Source organism: Eutrigla gurnardus, assembly GCF_963514095.1.
Source record: "Eutrigla gurnardus genome assembly, chromosome: 4".
Taxonomy (NCBI): Eukaryota; Metazoa; Chordata; class Actinopteri; order Perciformes; family Triglidae; genus Eutrigla; species Eutrigla gurnardus.
This window is the reverse complement of record NC_139918.1, coordinates 16,359,519-16,378,828: the sequence shown is the minus strand read 5'-3', so window position 1 is coordinate 16,378,828 and position 19,310 is coordinate 16,359,519. Positions and strand designations below refer to the sequence as shown.

Sequence of the window (19,310 nt, the reverse complement as noted above, 5' to 3'; positions counted from 1 at the left end):
TATCACATTACTACTGTGCAAGACTGCGGTACATAGAAAACGCTTCCCTGAATGCAAAATAACACATTTGGAAAAACATCTTAGCTATAGCTTGATTTATTCTCGTAGTACCTCATTCCAGCTTCGTGTAGCACAAACCTATCTGCTCCAAAAACAAAGCAGGTGCGCTAAATCAGTCGCTAATTAACGCACGCTACATAAACAGCTGTCCGTACGCCAGAAAAGTGGGAAAATCATTCCTAAAGTACTTCATACAGCGTTGGCGTAATTAATATTGTCAAAAGTTCATATTTGACACAGTTTAAAGAATGACCAATGACATATCTAAAAAGAAGGGGAAGAGTTCGGGTGAGAAAAAGGGCAAAAGAAAAGCCAAAAGAAGAGAGACGTATGCGATGTATATCTATAAAGTTTTGAAACAGGTGGGTGGAGAAACGCGCCGAGCGTTTTCCATACGTTTCGGTTTTCTCCTCCCATGTTAAATTTAACTAACGACCCACAATTGTCCTTTGCCTTCAAAAGGTTCATCCGGACACGGGGATTTCAAGCCGAGCCATGAGCATCATGAACTCCTTCGTGAACGACCTGTTTGAGCGGATCGCCACAGAGGCGTCCCGGCTGGCTCAGTACAATAAGCGCTCCACCATCACCAGCAGGGAGGTGCAGACCGCGGTGAGGCTGCTGCTGCCCGGGGAGCTGGCCAAACACGCCGTGTCCGAGGGGACCAAAGCCGTCACCAAGTACACCAGCTCCAAATGACGACCCGAGGTGTCGTTGTGACGATGATTCGAACCTGTGCATCTGTGGATTTGTAACCCGGTTTGATATCAATAAAAATGAGCACAAAAGGCCGGTTTTTCTTTTCATTATTTTTTTTTTTTACAGGGTGAATGAGTACCGCGTCACCACTAGATGGGGCCATGGCACATTTAGTCGGTATCTGATAAACAGCCCTTATTATATACATTACAGTTGTTCGTGTTCCTTTTACAAATCTGATGAAATAACCGTACAATATTACAATAACTCGCATGCATCACTATGGTGCTGCACTTCAAATAACACCTGCATGTGTTTGCTCAGTACTGTCATTAGGTAATATCTACAGTTGACTGTCAGATTAATATTTTTATTAGCCCTAATGTCATCTTGGCATTCTTGCAAAATAGGAATTAGCGTCATGTTGTTTGAACTGTCCTCTACCACACTGTGATAAAACTAATCCCATACAGTCACAGACAAAGCAAAAGGCACCACATTCACGGGCATGCACCTAGCGTTACCGTTAAGGTAACCGCAGCAGGGCCGAGCTAGTTAGTCAGCTAATCGCCTGTTGACTGTAGCTTCTGACTGTACTCCTCCGCTATGATAATGGAGCTCCGAATCAACGGATACAACCACAGCTAACTACAAATATCATGTCTCGAGTCAAGGCAAATTATGAACTATAGCTAGTTAGCGTGTCGGCTAACGACAGTGTAGCTAACGGTTGAGGAACGTTACAACGTCGGCAGTTCCCCCGTGTTGGCTAGCTAGCAATGACAACACCTGCAGGGCTCATGTTAAGTTACCATTAATGCCCTAACACCGGGCAAACTTCGAAACAAAACTCACACAAGCCTTGTTTGGCGATGCTTACCGAAGGTTTTGAGACATAAGTATCCATACAGCTGCAATAAAAATATCAGCCTGCGACAAAAACCGAAAACACATTTCTTGAAGTTGCGACGGTCCAAACAAAGATGGCCGCCGGAAGTGACATTTCTTGCTCGTCTGTTAGTTCACAAGGAAAACATCAACAGGTTACACTGTGTAATTAAAAAAAGGAAAATGATACTAATACAAATCAATTGAATGATAATCAAACCAATGCATGGGATGTGTTCTACAATATGAGAACAAGGAGTATCTATCTATCTATCTATCTATCTATCTATCTATCTATCTATCTATCTATATTTATTACAGGTACAATTAATTTCAAAATATAGCAATGATCTGTTTTTTTAAGTAATCTCCATCACCTCTGAGGCCTTTTATCCAAACCCTGACAAGTTTCTGTCAAAAACGGACACAAGCTATTTATAAACTGACGGCAACATTGTACCCTTGTTATGCATTCTAATCAGGGCTTTAAAAGACGACACTGTCAACTGAATAGTACTTGATTACAAGATAATAGCACTTGGGTTTGCACCAGTCCAATCTGCATAAAATGGAGGAACTGATAAAGGTCTCTCTAATTAGGATGGTGTTTACATCAGGCTGTACATACACCTATTATGCTACCCTTGTCAACATCCGCCAAAGCCAGCTGATAATGCACTTCAATGGGACTCCAACCACTAACTGTTATTGTTGCGATACCCATTTTAGATGTTTCCCAGTGTTCCTGGTAATGACGTGAAATCTACAGATGTTATTATGGGGGGGGATACGGTCTTTGATGGCAGTAACTTTGTTCATGATTATCATGCCCATTTAGGTTTTGCATCTTGCACCCTTCCCCATATCCCCTCTCATGCCCATGCCTGGCGGTAGTCATCGCTGTCTCCTTTAGGCAGACTGCTATGCACACATTATGGATGGATGCATTAGTGAGTGATGCAGAGCCCGGGTTGGCTTGCCTTGTTTTCGTGTGAGAGTGCATCATTAGAAAATGTTCCACTTGGCAGGGAAGCGCGTATTAACTGCAACCGCAATGAAATGAGGTTGTGATAGATGGTTAAAGTTATACAGGACTATTAGGTTGAAATATGAACCTCTCAATTGTCATGATGAAACAAAGGGCTATTTGCGTGGTGATCAGTGCATTGAGAGACAATTGGAATCTGCAAAGACCGATACAATATATTATAGGTAGCGGGCTCAATGCTGAAAGAGTACAGAAAAAGTAATCATGCTTCCACAGAATAGTTTGGAGCTACTGTTCAATTCGAGGCTCTATAAATTCATTTAGGTTCTCCACCAACATCTCAAGCATCGTAATGAGACGTGGGGGAGATTTGCAAACAGGGCACATTGTCAAAGTGCTGTTGTGGACTCTGATGAGCCATATATATGGAAGGAAACCAGTGTTGATTGGCTATCAAAGGCGCTTTAATGGCATTGACTGTGCGTGTGTGTCTACTTGTCTGTATGGACTGCTAGAGTCAATATGATATTAAGAAAATTGGAACAATCCAAGATGTAAATCAGAATCAGCAGACAAAGGCTTAAAAATGCACCAGACAGCTTCCCTTTAGATGTTGTCGCTAGCCAATTAAGCACGCTCATTATCTCTTAGCATGTTTCCATGGTGACCTCCAAGTTATTCTAACAGAATTAAAGTTTCAGACCCTATTTCTCCCTAGATGTGAACTAAAATGTGTAAATTACATAATAATTGCTCTCTTACCAGCACAGCATTCTGTCAGTTTTTTAGACATATGGCCTTGCCTCCTCTGATAGAAATAACAATAAGTAACACATCGATCATTAATAACAGAAACACCTGACGGATAATTGAGAGCTCTGATGTCATGGTGATAATCTCTAAACTTAGAATTTCTTTGAGTGCACTCTGTCTCAGATCCAATTGCAAATCCATTAGCATTTAATATTACTGTAATTACTGTGTACATTTCATTATGTTCTCAGTATATTAAATGACTGCTCAGTGTGTGTGTGTGTGAGGGGGGTGGGGGGTGGCTATAGTTCAGTTATAATCTTTTTCTGTATTACTGTGTGCCACAGTACTCAAAATAGCATTAAGAGGCACATAATCAGAGGGAACTAATTGCCTATGATTGCATAAATGAAGTGCCTCACCCTCATCAGGCCTGTTGCTGGTGTCCAGCCTTTCACCGCCTTGGGGAGAGGGAGGCTGACCACAATGAAAACCTTTGGGAGACAGCTTCTGCTGGGTAATGTGAGGAAACCAAAGATTTAATATGTCCACAGGGGGGCTCTGAGGCCAGGGGGTGTTATACTGCTGATGTTTTTTTGTTGTCATCAGAGTTGCTTCCTCCGCTTCACAGAGGAAGAAAAAAAAAGAAACATGAATGCCCACCATTTGAGAAATGAATTTATCGAAGTCGCTGTCTTTTTCCCCATTAGTAAGTGTTTAGTTCAGCGTTTTAAATAATTGCGTTACCAGGAATGATATTTAAAATACATTTGGGAGTCAATGAGGCGGGAAAGTGCCTACATGTTTTGCTGATGACACCCGGGCCATTTGGAAGACATCAAAGTAGAGAGGAGGTAGCCCAGATGCATATTATAAACTCATTATGTATATCATTTAAAAGGATGTACTCCAGCCGCAAAAACAATATTCCTAGTCTCTCTCTGGTAATGTGTGTTTTCAAAGTTGAAACTCTTACTCGCCTTCAGTTTAATGTGGCATCTATTACCCAAACTGTAACATAAAATAAATGACCTTGATTTCCATACCAGAACAGTCGTTAAGGTATAGATGAGATGCAGCGATGCTTCCGTGTCTTCAAATGGGAAAGAAGGAAAAACCTCTCCGCCAATATCATGTATTTCTTCACCTGTGTTGTTGTCGACAGAGCCAGAGCTCACGTGCATCTTGACATTAGATCACAACACAAAGGTGGATAAATAGACATTTGTGTATTCAGTGCAGGAAATTTTAATGGATGGTTGTATCAGAGCAAGTTAATCAGTCTCCAGAAACCTAATGGCAATTGTGAGTTGTAAGCCATGGAAATCTATCATTGGTGTCTAGAGAGTTAAAAGGTGGGAGCTACTGGGTAGAATTTCTACCAGCATTTGAAAATAATGGTCCATCAGTCAAAGGAGATGTTTGTCAGATGCCTAGCGAGTAGGCTTAAGAGGCTTAATTACACGCCGTCCCTCCGCCATCAGAACACTACACGTGGGGCAGAGTGACACAGCGGTTGCCAGTCATTCAGCCTAATGTTCTAATGCGGGGAGCCATGTGGATACATAAAATCCATTAAGGCTCTTGAAAGAAGAAAAAAAAAACACTGAGCAGAAAAATAAATTTTGTTAACACATACTCACATGGGCTTACCAGTAGGGCATTCTTATTTGATCTTCCTCTAAGAAAAATGTCAGGAAATGTACTTTAAAAGTTGCCCAAATGTCCAGAGAGTCACCTATAACTTTAACAGGAAAAGCCCTGCTGGGAATGGAAAGGGTTTATAATGCAATGATTTGACCATTTATGTGCACATATTTTGCTCAGAACATTGAAGGGTAAAAGGTGGAAATATATCTGAAATAAGCAGCGTGTGAAAATTTCTATATTCTAAATTCTCTAACCTGCACCTTTTTGCAACTGATTAAAGTTTTTTTCAAATAACATACAAATAAATGAAATTAAAAAATCGGTCACAGCCCCTCCCCCTCAAAAAACCAGCATGTATTGTAGTTATTCAACTGATTTGTGCAGCCTGACAGAGAAACTTCATGGCTGTAACTCTGCTGGAGGCAAACAGGAGAGGCTCAAGTGGTTGCACGTGAGACATAAAAATAGCATTACTTGTCACACTCCAGGGAGGGTCTCATACCAAATATCAAAACAACTCTGTGAAGCAAACCTGTTAACAGCCGGCAGGCACATAGTGGACATTAGCCACAGAGAAGGCGACAACAGTAGTTGAGAGACGGGCCTGTTAAGACGCCACATTTTACACAACCACTTTTCTCTGAAAGCTATCCACGATGTCGCAAGGTAGCTTTGTCTTCACATCCACGGCCTTACGCTCTCTCCAACATGACGAAGACATGCTGGAGAGACACAAGTACAGGAAGCAGCTGGCCTCACGTCACTTCAACAGCTACATGCTGAAGAAGGAGCTCAGGAACAGGGAACACACTTCCATGCCACCAGAGATCTGCCAAGATGTGGTGGTCCAGAACGCTCTGTATACAGGAGACCTGGAGGCTATGCAGCACCTCTTTCCTAGAGGATCCACAGCAAACCTCATCATCGAGCCGCAGGGAGGGGACTTGCGCTGGGTCGCCACGGGGGAAGGTAGGAGACGTCATTAGAAATATACACAGGAATTTTGCCACAGCTAAGTAGCTTTATTGTATTTCCTGGAGTTTGGAATAAACAGAAGTTAGATGTATTACCTGTGTTGCAGAAAAAAAGAGTTAATTACTGCTTTAAATGATGCAAACATGCAACTACAAGCAATGTGTAACTGGTGCATCTCAACTCAACTCAACTCAAACTTTATTTATAAAGCTTGATTAAAACAACCAACGGTTGACCAAAGTGCTGTACAGGACAATAAATGAAATAGTTAAAGCAATACAATAAGAACGAACACATAAAAACACAGTAAAGAGGTGTCTTACTTAGCAAAAAGAACACATGAAAAGGTGAGTCTTCAATAAGGATTTATAAGCCTCTGGGGTCTGGGTAGATCTAATGTGCAAGGGCAGGCCATTCCAGAGTCTAGGTGCAGCCGCCACAAAGGCTCGGTCACCCCTGGTTTTTAGTCTCGTCCCGGGGACATCCAGAAACATTAGATCTGCCGACCTCGGTGCTCGACATGAAGTGTGACGATATAAGAGTTCAGCCCATTTAGAACTTTCAAAACAAGCAACAAAAGTTTATATCAATCCTGAAGCAGACAGGAATCCAGTGGAGTGAGGCCAAAACTGGTGTAACGTGGTCCAGCAGGTCTCAGCAGTGGTGTGTTATTTATAAACAGAACACGAGGCGATATTTAAAGCATCACATAAACAGACCCTCACCCGAGACAGGAGACAAAATAGGCAGTTTGCCCGTTTGTTTTTAGGATGACTAACAATTTAGGTCAGTTTGGCTCGTCCGTGGAAATGAATGTTCCCAAATGTTGTCTGAATACTTAACTCTAATAATGGGCCTTTGAAGGAACTGGATGTTTCTAAAATCATTCTATTTCTCCAAGCAGTGTGAGTCTTATCAACTTTCTTGAGCGCAAGAGTTGACTTTATTGTGTGGGCCGGTGACATGTAACCATGTAACACACCGGTCATTGGCTCCCATGCCAGGTCCACTGGCCAACGCTGACGGGGTCAAGGAAAATATCATATAACTCCACCCTGATATAGCCCCATCTGCACAAACAACCTGCATTAGCCCTTATTTCCTTCAGGAGAAAGCACCCTATCCAACCTTTAGAACACAACCTAGTGCTCTCCGATATGGCTTACGTAGCACTGCCAGTTAAGTGGCACAAACCAAAGAAGTACCGCAACGACGTGATCGCCACGGCAAAGGCCTCGGGTTGTGTCCTGCAGTTCTGGAACTCTCTGCTTGTGGGCGATGAACTGACTGTTCTCAGCATCGTGGACGACGTCGAGCACAAGTACCTTATTGATGCCGTTTATGACACCAGCAACATAGAGGAGTGGAAGAACTTCAGGTTTAACTACAAATGCCTGAGTAGGTTAATCAGAGCTTTGATGTTATATTAAACTGGCTGCAGTTATGCAAAAAGGTTACGGTTACGGTCTTTTATGATTTTTGAAGCGTGAATGCAATCGGTAAAAAGCTAACGCTAGGCTATAAACGACTGTTGTGTAAAGGCGAGCTAGTCTGTATGATGATGCAATGACGTGCCACGTTGCCACTTGTCGGCAACTGCCTTTTTTTGGGGGGGGGCTTCAAAATTCACACTGATGTATTCTATATCGTAGAACAAAACGTTCTTTTCAATTCAGACATCTTACCAAGAAACCATTCAAAAACCCATTGACTTCGAGAAGAGTGAACCAGAAGTGCAAACATGTTATGATGTCCTGGCCTAAGGACTCCTTCCTCTCTCACACTATTTCATTGAGTGTTAGGAAGATTAATGCGACGAGTGATACTAATGTTATGATGTATGGTGTAACTGCAGCAAAGCCACTCTTGGACGACGTGTCTGCTTATTTAAAGTGATTGTAAGGGTTGAGCTCATTGTTGAATTTATATTCTCCCCTCTGCTGGCAGGACTATGGTCCCTGAATTATGAGCAGGAGCTCACCACGCCACTTCACATCACCGCTGGCCGAGGCTTCATAGACTGCCTGAGACTGCTGCTGCAGCGCGGGGCCAGTGTAGACCTGGCACCTGGGGGCGCCACTGCCCTGCATGAGTCCTGCGAAAGCTGCCAGCCAGAGTGCACCAAACTGCTGCTGATCCACGGCGCCAACGCCAACGCCGTCACTGAGGACGGCCTTATGCCTTTGCACTTTTGCACGAGTCCAGAATCCCTTGAGTGAGTAAAGTAAAACAAAGTAGAAAATGTCAGTGAATTTACTCAGAAATGTCAATATTTACTTTGCATTTTCTCACCTCCGTCATAATTCAGTGGTCATACCAGACTAGCTTCAACACCTCTGAATGTTTTAACAGAGCAAGGGTACATGTGTTGCATCCATCTAACTTTTGTAAGGTGAAGACTGTGTTGTTTAAAATGTCCTAACCAGAGTGTGCTTAATAGGCGATTAGCCACCTTCACCTGCAGGTCATGACAGACCAAGAAAAGGCAAGGGTGCATTCATAGCAAATAGATTTGACTTTTGTTAGTGACAGTCACAAAACCTAGCTAGGGTGGAATGTGTAGCTAAAAGTGCTGGAGAAATGGATGAAATGTGGAATTTCTGCCGCTCAAAAGACCCAGCCAAAAATATCAACAAATTCAGGTTAATGTCTTATAAGAAATTATTGTAAAATTCATATTAAATGGCATCTGGTTTTAAATCAGTTTAAATTAATACATTTGTAGCATGGTGTTGATGAAGGGGTACTTCATCTAATAAGACTGAGAGTCAGATAAGAAGGGTGAAAAACCATCTATCTAATGTCTCCATGGGAACACAACTTGTATTTTATTAAAATACAAGGTTCTGTCGTTCTGTCTGCAGATGTGCCAGGTATCTGGTTCAGTACGGTGCAGCGATCAACGGCCGCACTCTGGATGAAAACGACACTCCCTTACACGTGGCAGCCGGCAACGGCCTCCCAGACCACACGGAGCTGTACCTGCGCTACGGAGCCGCCGTGGACAAACAGAACCACGAGGGCCTCACACCGTTGAACGCTGCTTGTTCGCAACCGCAGGAGGAGAAGGAGCTCCAGCGTTACTTCAAGGTGTGCGAGATGCTGCTGGGGGCCGGGGCCGACATCCACACCACGGACCAGGACAAACACACTCCTCTGCACATGGCCTGTAAGAATGCCAACCCGGACGTAGTGGATCTGCTGCTGGCCAACGGTGCCTGCGTGAACACCATGGGGTACGGCGGGGAAGCTCCCATGCACAACATCCTGAAGGTGGTGTGCTATAAGGCTTCCCATCAGCCTGAGAGGATCGTCCGTGCTCTGCTCAACCATGGGTCTATCCGGGTGTGGCCTGGAGCTCTGCCCGTGGTAGGGAATCAAGAGCTGCATGTTGTTGAGTCCAGCTCAAATTAATATAGCTGTTTAACCTTTTTAGATCACTATTTAACAATGCATGCCAAAAAGAAAAACTTTTTTTTTTATCATATCAAAATCCAATATATTTTTCTTCCTGGAAAACAAAATGACGTGTGCTTACGTCAGCAAGTACCAGCCAATTTCAACCGATAATATCAAGACATCCATCCATCAATCACGCTGCAACCATCAAATCAAATCAATCCCAACGTCACGTCCCGCCTGCCTATCCCCTTTTACTAGGAAATACATGGCGGTGGAGAAGCTAGATCCACTTGAAATGTCATTTCAGCTCGACTTTAAAAATACCAAAACGTGTGCACGTGCGTTTTCCTGTCAGCGTGAACCAATTACTCATCAAGGTGTCTCACTTTGCATAATTAGCACGTACAGCACGTGTAACACCTTGAGAAAGAGTCTTGAAACACTAAACTGTTCCTTGCAATATTCCAGACTTCACAACTTCACATTCAAATCATTCCCATTTCATGACACAACATGAAGTGTTGCACTCTGCGGGAAACAGACTACAGCCATCAGTGAACCCACGTGCACTAGACAAAATGCCTGGTTCCTAATTAGGCAAGTGTTAATAGGAGATTAATTAGCACTAATTGCATAATTTCCAGTTAAACCCCTGGAGGGAAGACCAATCTGTTCATTTCACAAGTGTTTAATTACTTTATTTCTCCAGTTCTATGGAGTCACAAGCTCGCTCATGAACTTAAATGATGATTATATGAACGTGGGCCCTCTGTTGTGGTGTTTCTTTTAAAGGTTTTGAAGCACTGCTGTGGATCTCCACGCACCATCGAGGTTCTTCTGAACGCCTACAGTCACCTCAAAGTCACAGACACCTGGGTTGAGTCCGTGTCGTCAGAGGCGCTAAAGGCAAGATGCTTAAGCAATTCATTCCTGAGTTAAGCAGGTTGGAGTTAAGCAGTGTGGATGGTTTTAGATTTTAGGATTTTTATTTTTTCATATCTTTAAACATTGTTTTCTGTCTTGTCTTTCATTAAAATCAATGCTGATTAGATTTGTTTGTTTTTTTAGAGTTTTTTTTAACAGCTTTTAAACTTGACCCACCACATATGTCAAAAGAATACAGAATTATGTTACAAAATATTATGATAATTATACAAATAAATCAAAAGATATGGATAGATATCAGAGAGGTATCTATATCAAATATAAGCATCCAGAATGTGCAAAAAAATATATATTGTTCATGTTCCGGATGCTTATAATTGATATCGACAGCAGAATAAAACTACTGAATGTGTATCTAATTATTACTGCTTATTCTATTTAAAATCCCACGACAACTGCAAAGTGAAACTAAATAATATCAACTGATCTCATGAGTTTTTTATTTATTTTTTTGTCCAACCAGGAGCACAAAGGGTTCTATGAGTCCCTCTTCTCTTTGCAAGGGACTCCTCGCTCCCTGCAGCACTTGGCTCGTTGCAGTCTTAGGAGCTTCCTGGAGGGTCGGGTGCCAAAGGTGGTCCCTGAACTTGATTTGCCCACCTTCATCAAGAACTACCTGCTCCTGGAGTACAGAGACTATGTCCACTGAAAGCCTGTAGCCTGTGTCAGTGTGTCCCTGCTGAAGACTGAGTGCTGCTTCGTGTGAGGAAGGAGCTAAAAGGTCAACATCTATATGTCTTTATAATTAAAATACAATTTATATACGCTGTGCTACACTTTCCAGGCTGAAGAAGTTATCTCCTCCCTTTTATTCCAGTTAGTTAACCATTTGATTTTGCACCACAAGAGGGAGCTACAGACTAGAGTTGATCAAATAAATGGCAGGTGTGCAATTGTTTGTTTTATATCATTTTTATTTTATGATCACAGTTTGCACTAGTAAAGCTGCTCAGATGCTGATTTTTTTATACATAATAATTATCATGATAGTTTGATGTTAATGTGTATATGTTGATGTGTTGTACTTTGAGGATTTCTTTAAAATATTTGCATAAATAATTATTCCCACTGGGATTATTGCAATCAGGCGTTTTCTATCAAAAAATAGGCTGGATGTAAAATAAAATATCCCACCATGGCCGTCGTGTCATTGTTATTTTATCATTTCTTGTTGTCCTTCATTGTTTTTCTTCTCATGCTTCTGCTGCTTAGTGCCGTTTTTCGATACTCTCGGTTTCTATATTAATGAGTCAAAATGAATTTCTGTTGAAACCACATTAAACCAAACACTCATAGTTCGAAAACATAAGATTTAAAGTTCAACTCTGAAAACAATCAATATTGTTGGATGCTGACAGTAATTTGGACTTTTATCAAGAGTTTCGGATAACGTTATTCTATGATTCAGAAATTAAAAACGAAGAAAAGACAGAGAAGAGCTGAGGAAGTTGCACCTGACTGTCTCACATCAAACATACCCCGAGTAAAAGTTGTGGTCACGTGACAATAATTTAATTATTTTACTTTATGTTAAAAAAACAAACAGATTTTCAACACCTAAAATTAAAAAATGTACTGTTTTCTTAGAACACATAAGTGCATTTCTATTAGGGCCTACTTCATCGCGTGTAAAGTCCAGAAAGCCAGGAAGGGTTATAATGATGACTATTTAATATGAATGTAAATATCAGAGTTGCTCTCAAACTGAAAGGGAGAGAAAGTCGGCAAATGGTTTCAACAGAGGCGAGGTGCTGCTGAAGTCACTTGCAATTATGAGAATTAGGCTGGCCCTCTGCTGCTAATCAGAGTCGGTGGTGATATGTTTATGTCCTCGTGCAATCAGACGACCAGTTGGAGAGCCCGTGCACCCAGGACTCAATGGGGCTAATCATCATCAGTTCCTATTGCCATTTAAAAGGTGAAATTATCTGCGGTTAAACCACTGCTTAAAGAAAAGAGAAAGGTTTTTTTTTTTATTCTCCCCCTCCGCGTGCTTTTTTTTATCAGAGATGCATTACAACTGCCCAAAGCAGAATATGTGCGTTTTTAATAATTAAAAAAATAAGCTTTTATGGATGATTTAGTGGACAGCTGATCGTTAAGATCCCTTAAAAGTTGCTTTTTAAATAATCCCCCCCGAGTTCAAACAAAGTGGAATCGCTCCGATTTGACTTTGGCCACTTTGTGTCCGCGTCCACACTGCAGTTGACCTCGCATAAACGTCTTTTATCCGAATCTAATTTCGCGCAGAGTATCTCTCTCCAGGGAACAATTGTTGCAGCACTTCTTCTTCTTCTAACCCCCTCCTCTGAAGCCACAAACGCATTGTTTTTAGCCGCCGAGCATGGGACAGAGAGCGGGGAAACATCTGCCTCGCCTCCCCTCCTCACTCTGATGCCCATCGGCCCCAATATTCCAACAAAAGCCACCGTTGTTTTACGCTGTCCCTTGGATCCAGAGTAATTACTTATCATCAATCAAAATTAATAATAGCTGATTGGGTTGGTGTGGTCAACGATTATAGAAGGGGAAGGGCTGGAACAGTCTCTCACACCGTTTTGCAGTCAATGGTGAAACCTGGCAAAAGGGGAGGAGGGGCTGTGTGTGTGTGGGGGGGTGCGACCCGTCTATTTGGTCTCCACTGGGAAACTACCGCCTCTCAAGACGGCCAAAAAGTCAGAGGCTGAATAAGGAAATGAAGCGTAATTTGAGGAAGATGGATGAGCCCCCAGGGAAACACCCCCTTTTCATTCCTCTTGTATTGCAGATGATAACCAATGCGCGCTCGCCCTCTCTCTCTCTCCAACACACACACACACACACACACACACACACACACACACACACACACACACACACACACACACACACACACACACCCTTCGGAGAGGGGCTGAGGGAGGAGTTGCGGAGAGGGGAGAGGTAGATAGATAGAGAGAGCGTGTGTTTATGTCTGAGTGGGTGACAAATAAGAGGGAGAAGGTAGCGGCGGGGCACACAACAAAGCGCCGACCAACTGACGCATACAGAGCGCAGAGATCCGGAGAGGCAGTCCACTCCCAGGGATGACAACACGGCAGAGGATCTACTTTCATTCCACTCCGTCTTCGCACTGAAAGTTTGGCGCGTCGCCGCGGAGAAAAAAAGGGACACCTGCTTTCCAAGTTTCCACCAAAATTTAGAAAAGTGTTTTTTCCTGCAAATATGCAGAGACCAGGCGTCCAAGGGACGGCGTTTTCGATCGACTCCCTGATAGGGACTCCACAGCCCAGACCGGGACACCTGCTCTACACGGGCTACCCCATGTTCATGCCGTACAGACCTTTGGTTATTCCACAAGCTTTATCCCACTCGCCTTTAACTTCTGGGATACCTCCACTCGCGCCTTTGGCTTCTTTCGCGGGACGGCTCACCAACACGTTCTGTGCCAGTTTGGGACAGGGGGTGCCATCCATGGTGGCGCTCACCACGACGATGCCAAGTTTCTCGGATCCTCCGGACAGTTTCTACCCGCCACAAGAACTCCCGGGTCCCCGTTTAAGCGCCGCCGACCCAGCGGCGAGGAGGCAGGAGAGTCCGCACTCCGACGAGCGGCACAGCCGGGAGAAGGGCTCCGAGCTGCTCAACTTCTCGGAAACTTTTCAAACAATATCAGGTAAGCTCGGACGCATTGCTTAGTTGTGGTATTTTATCGAATCCAAGCCTCAAGGCTGCTGCGTAAAAAGTGCCCTCTGTGCGTAAAATGCGTTTAAAGCAGAGATTGTTGGCCCACGGTGGAAGGGCTCGGTCTCAGCAAGGCCGGCAGATTAAAAGCAAACGTAAAAGCCATCTTACTTCAGTCTTGTCAGGGTTACAGAGCAGCAGGAATATTAAAGATGCAATACAACATTTATTGGAGCACAAATTCATGACAACCTGGTGACAGTTAAACTAGAAAATATGTCACATAGGCGTACATTTATTATATTTTCATTTAAATTAATAGTAGTTGTGATTACGAATTTGAGGGGATGCTTCATCACGTTTTAAGAAAAAAAAGTAGAATTGTTTTGCAGGCAATTTAATGAAACCTGCCATCAAAAACAAACACTTACACACTTTCAGACAACACACCGTTTACACACAGGACGTATGAGCCCAGTAGGAGCATGGTTATATTGCTACTTGTAGAATTTTAACAAAGCAAACATTTGGAGATCTTCCAGCAACAAAAACACAATGATGAATGTCCAACACTGTGCGTAATGGTGGATTTCCAGTAGCTCAATGTTAATTGAAATTTTTTCCCCCCTCCACATTCCAGGTGAGACCAAACTGTACAGCTCGGACGACGAGAAGCTGGACCTCAAATCAGCAGACGCCATGTGCAGCGACCGGGAGGACAGCTCCGTAGACAGCGAGAACGAGAGTTTCTCGGACGGGAACAACTGTGGCTCCCTGTCCCAGAAGAGCAAACTAAAAACGGGCTCGCAGGAGACGCTGCCGCCCGGCAGCTCGGCGGGGAAGAGCCGCAGGAGACGGACAGCTTTTACCAGCGAGCAGCTGCTGGAACTTGAAAAGGAGTTTCACTGTAAAAAGTACCTTTCTCTGACTGAACGCTCGCAGATCGCGCACGCACTTAAACTGAGCGAGGTGCAGGTGAAGATCTGGTTTCAGAACCGCAGGGCCAAGTGGAAACGGATCAAGGCCGGTAACGTTAACAACCGGTCGGGAGAACCGGTGAGGAACCCCAAAATTGTGGTGCCCATCCCCGTGCACGTCAACAGGTTCGCTGTGAGGAGTCAGCACCAACAAATAGAACAAGGGACCAGGCCATGAACTCAGATGAAAATCAAGAATATTAATAATAATTTAAAAAAAATGAAGAAACACTTACATTGACCGATTCGTTGAACGCATGAAGCACAAAAAGGAGGATCCGATGTTTTTGTCTGAGGTGAGACTGAGCAGAGGAGGAGATTTGCTCGCAGACAGATCGATTATTTGGCAATATGCTGTCATTTTTATTTATTGTGAATATGTAAATATAAATGGGTAAAAACTGGTACAAATGGGCACTATGAGATGAGATTGTAAAGATGTTTTTTAAGTATTTATATGTAGGGCCAAAATGTTCTGTTGGTTATGCATGTCTTCATTTGGTGAAGCGGTTTTTTTTGTTTAGTGTTTCGTACAATTTGTTGAGCACATTTGCATGTAAGACGTTTGACATTTTTGTTTGGCAACTGCAGGAACCACCTTTGACAGCTATTTGTGGAAGAAAAAAAAGAAAAGATGTGAAGGAAATAATGACCAAACAAGGGACAACTGTAAAGTATATTGACCTAATAAATCGCTTTATACGAAAGTTGGAATCCAGGTTGAATTATTATTGTTTAGAGGGCAAAGTAAATATGTTTGAATGGTGGCGAAAAAATATTTTATCCAGCTTAAAATGAAAAACAAAACAACAACATTAAGATATTAATTCCTCAGTAAAAACTGCCGTCGTTTTATATTATTTAACAGTTTAAATAAAGTAAATCTAAAGCTCGAATTGTACATTTTACAATAAAACATTTTCACAGAATTTCTACATTTATGAAGGTTTTCGATAAACAACTGTTTAAGACTGAGAAGTTCACCAACATTTGAATGTTTTCAGTGATGCAATATCGTCGCTTCGTTTACGTGTTAGTTTTAATATTGATGTTAGAAATTATTTGTTTTTTCTCCAGAAACATCAGGACCTCGAAGGTTGTTGTTTTTTCTAAACAGCAGCAGTGGTTGATTTGTCTTCAGGAGGCCATGTGGTCTCATTAGAACACTCGACCCACTGTAATGTGTTTCTAATCCATCAGTCACTGTGGAGACAGACAGACAGACAGACAGACAGACAGACAGACAGACAGACATTACTTATCTCATAGCTAAACATTTTATGTCGGTTAAAAAAAAATAAAAAAGGATTCTGCAAAAATATGAATCGTAAACATTTATTTAGTCGTGATTATTTAGACGCGCTTAGAGGCTTAAAATACGACCTGAAAACTCGCAAAAGACGATATTGTTGTTTCTGTGGCATGTTACATAATTTTTACATTCTACTTTTCTGAAATAATGTGTTATTTTCTTTTTATAAGCAACTTAAAGAGATATTTAATTTGATTTTTAATTTAAATACTAGCACCTAGATCATTCCTACAAAATAAAACGGTGACAGACTGAAGTGTAAATGCCCCACTGGGAGAATATTTTCATGAAATTTGATTAAGATTTATTTTTAGGATTATAGAAAAAGCAACACTTTTCATATAAATCTAAGCCAATAGCTAATAAATACAATTAGAACTCCATATCCACATCTCATCTGCAATGATGGCTACAGCGAACACATGCTTACTCAGACCAAATTAAAACCAAACTAAAATAATGTCTGGCCACATAGCTATCAGTTACAGGAAATGGGGGGAAAGGGCGGCGTGTTTTATGCAAACTTTCATATGCATGTTTCTGGGGTTTACATGGTTTCTCTCAACCGTTTCCAGAAACAACATCTCATGTTGGAAAATGTCTCTCCAGCTCAGATGACAGAAAGTGATTGGTTTTCCTGTTTCCAAAATAGACCCAGGCCTCAAGCACCTGTTGACGTATGGTGATAGGGTGAGATGCTTCAAATATTTTATTGGTATTTATAGCACTCTTATTATTAGTATTGAGCCAAAATATGGAGGGTTTAGGTGACATCTAGAATACATCAACACTTTATCCCTTACATCTGATTTCCCTCAAGCCACTCATGGACTGAAAAAAATCTCAGTCTGACCTCAGCAGAGCAACAGACATTTCATGACCAGGGCAGCCATGAGTAGTAAAGTTTATTCCACCGTCCACCTCATACATCAAGACTGTGACACTTGGATGGGGATTCAAGGAGTGATGGTCGTGTGAAGGAGCGGTGGAAGTTTTATTGTGGTCCAAGAGCTGACTAATATAGACGGTCAATTCCACGACGCCGTGCCAGAGTGCAGCGGCTATTTCGGTTCCCATGAGCGTGACCGGTGGAGGTGACGACCAGCAGCCGTGACACAGCTCAGAGGCTAAGTTCATGGTGGTTGCTATCACCGAGATCCTGTGAGTTTCATCTCGGATTTATTCCCAAATGAGGGGAAAAATATGGACTAAAAGGGTGACATCTTTAGGGGTTTTGTTTGGTATTTGAAATACGTCATCTTGTGTTTTGTGGACTTATGAATCCTTTACTGGTTTTAATCATCACTCTACCATTAAAGCTATACACTTTAAGTGTATCTGTATCCTTCTGCTCCTTGAATCACAAATTGAAATATCAGAAGTTCTCTCCAGCAAAGACATTAAACCGTTTCCACATTCCCACCTGGAGAGGGAGAGAGAGGGAGAGAGATAGATAGAGAGAGAGAGAGAGAGGGAGGAAAGCGAGGGACCTCATTACTTGCTGCTTGTGTGAGTGCAGGCTGCTCAGCGGCAGACTGCAGGCCTGACTTCTTGGGAGGGTCCGGACGGTCGCGGCTACAGTGATGTATGGGCAGATGCATCAAATCGCACAAGATAAACAAGCGATGAGTTTCATCAGGGCCATCATAGCTTTAATTTGGCTGCCTAATGAGTCAGATCTAGTGGCGGAGATAAGAGTTGTCAGAGGCCCAGCTCTAATGAATTTCTTGCCACTTGTAATCAAGGTTGCCTGTCTGAGGGGGGATGATTAATGGAACCCTGGAGGATTCCCTCGGCCCTCAGCCTTCATTACAGCTAATGCATTCTCAGGCAAATTAACAGAGAAATGCAGGCAAAAGCCAACGGGGAAGGGGAGAGAAAGGGAGAGGAGAGAAGGGGAGAACGGGAGAGAGAGAGAGAGAGAGAGAGAGAGAGAGAGAGTGATGGGAATGGAGCGTTTATGTAAGACAAAGGCGAGAGAGGGGAGGATGAAGAGGAAGGTGGTGGAGATGAAACAGCAGGGTTGGCAGCGGGAGAGAGGGAGAGAGGGGCAGGGGATGTGCTGAAATCCGCTGATTAGCGAGAGGTTCAAAGATATGGAAATGAAGACATGAGTTTGGGGCAGTCAGAAAGAGGCGATATGGATGCACTGGTCAGACATGATGGAGCTGAAATTGATAAATGGATGTTCAGGTCCTGGGGGGGATTAGGGAGAGGAGAGATGGTCAGATGGAAGGAGCATACGAGTGGATATAATTATTGGTTAAAGAGGTTAAAAGGGTGAAGAGAGGAGGGGAAACGGGAGGCAACGGTAGCCTGTCCAAACGGAGACAGGCTGACACAAACACGTAAGACGGACGGCACTTAAAGCAACATTTATGTTGCGAGCGGGCACATCACCGGCTGCTTGCTAAACAGGCTGTTAAAAGTGGCCCGTGGCCAAGCGGCTCCTACATGTTATGGAAATATGGATTTAATGTTTGCAAATATGGTCTCGTCAGGTCTTTGTGTACCCATCCATCAGCCTCAGACCCACCTCTGCAATCTTGCAGGCAATTTGTCTGAGAAGAGGTGGGCGGCAGAGAGCCCTCCTTACTGTTTAGCGGGCCCTGATGAAATATCAAAACACACAGCAGTGCAAGCAGGCGCTCCAGTCTCTCCACAACAAACACAAGTGGCCGGGGCGACAGCCACCGTCATAAATTACAGGACACATGCTTTCAAGAGATGTGGACGGAATATGAGTCAGTTTAGGTTCATTTAAGCAAAGCCTTAAAATGTTGACATCCGGAGCCCCGAACAACTTCAAAACTAATGCTGTTGTAGAAAATATTTTTTGATATCGACTATCACACAAAGATGTTTTAGTGAGTGTCCACACTTGTTTACGAGCGTTTGTTTCATTGTTTCAAGCATAAAAAAAGCTTCGAAAAGCTCAGTGTACGCTAGCTGCCCAGCACTGAATAGCAGACAGTTAGTTAGCGGCTAAAGAGCCAGA

At 42.8% G+C, this 19,310-nt stretch overlaps 3 protein-coding genes across 4 annotated transcripts; all 3 read left to right on the top strand.

The window, feature by feature from the left end:
- Positions 1–308: 308 nt before the first annotated feature.
- h2bk1 (H2B.K variant histone 1) lies at positions 309–760 on the top strand (the record flags this gene model as incomplete). Its single annotated transcript, XM_084007226.1, has 2 exons — positions 309–422; positions 523–760. The coding sequence occupies 2 exons, from the start codon at positions 309–311 to the stop codon at positions 757–759; spliced, it is 351 nt and encodes a 116-aa protein (XP_083863352.1). The 3' UTR covers position 760.
- A 4,928-nt stretch (positions 761–5,688) lies between these two features.
- Positions 5,689–11,498, top strand: asb10 (ankyrin repeat and SOCS box containing 10). Of its 2 annotated transcripts, XM_084007971.1 has the most exons (5): positions 5,689–6,007; positions 7,961–8,228; positions 8,878–9,382; positions 10,208–10,321; positions 10,824–11,498. In XM_084007971.1, the coding sequence occupies exons 1-5, from the start codon at positions 5,695–5,697 to the stop codon at positions 11,007–11,009; spliced, it is 1,386 nt and encodes a 461-aa protein (XP_083864097.1). In that variant the 5' UTR covers positions 5,689–5,694; the 3' UTR covers positions 11,010–11,498. The 2 variants fall into 2 exon arrangements, with proteins under 2 accessions (XP_083864097.1, XP_083864096.1); XM_084007970.1 differs by lacking the exons at positions 5,689–6,007; positions 10,824–11,498 and adding an exon at positions 7,020–7,411 and having other exon boundaries at positions 10,208–10,369.
- A 1,839-nt stretch (positions 11,499–13,337) lies between these two features.
- Positions 13,338–15,699, top strand: gbx1 (gastrulation brain homeobox 1). The gene is made up of 2 exons (XM_084008310.1): positions 13,338–14,015; positions 14,664–15,699. Exons 1-2 carry the CDS (start codon positions 13,565–13,567, stop codon positions 15,176–15,178), a joined length of 966 nt encoding a protein of 321 aa, XP_083864436.1. The 5' UTR covers positions 13,338–13,564; the 3' UTR covers positions 15,179–15,699.
- The last annotated feature ends 3,611 nt before the right edge of the window (positions 15,700–19,310 follow it).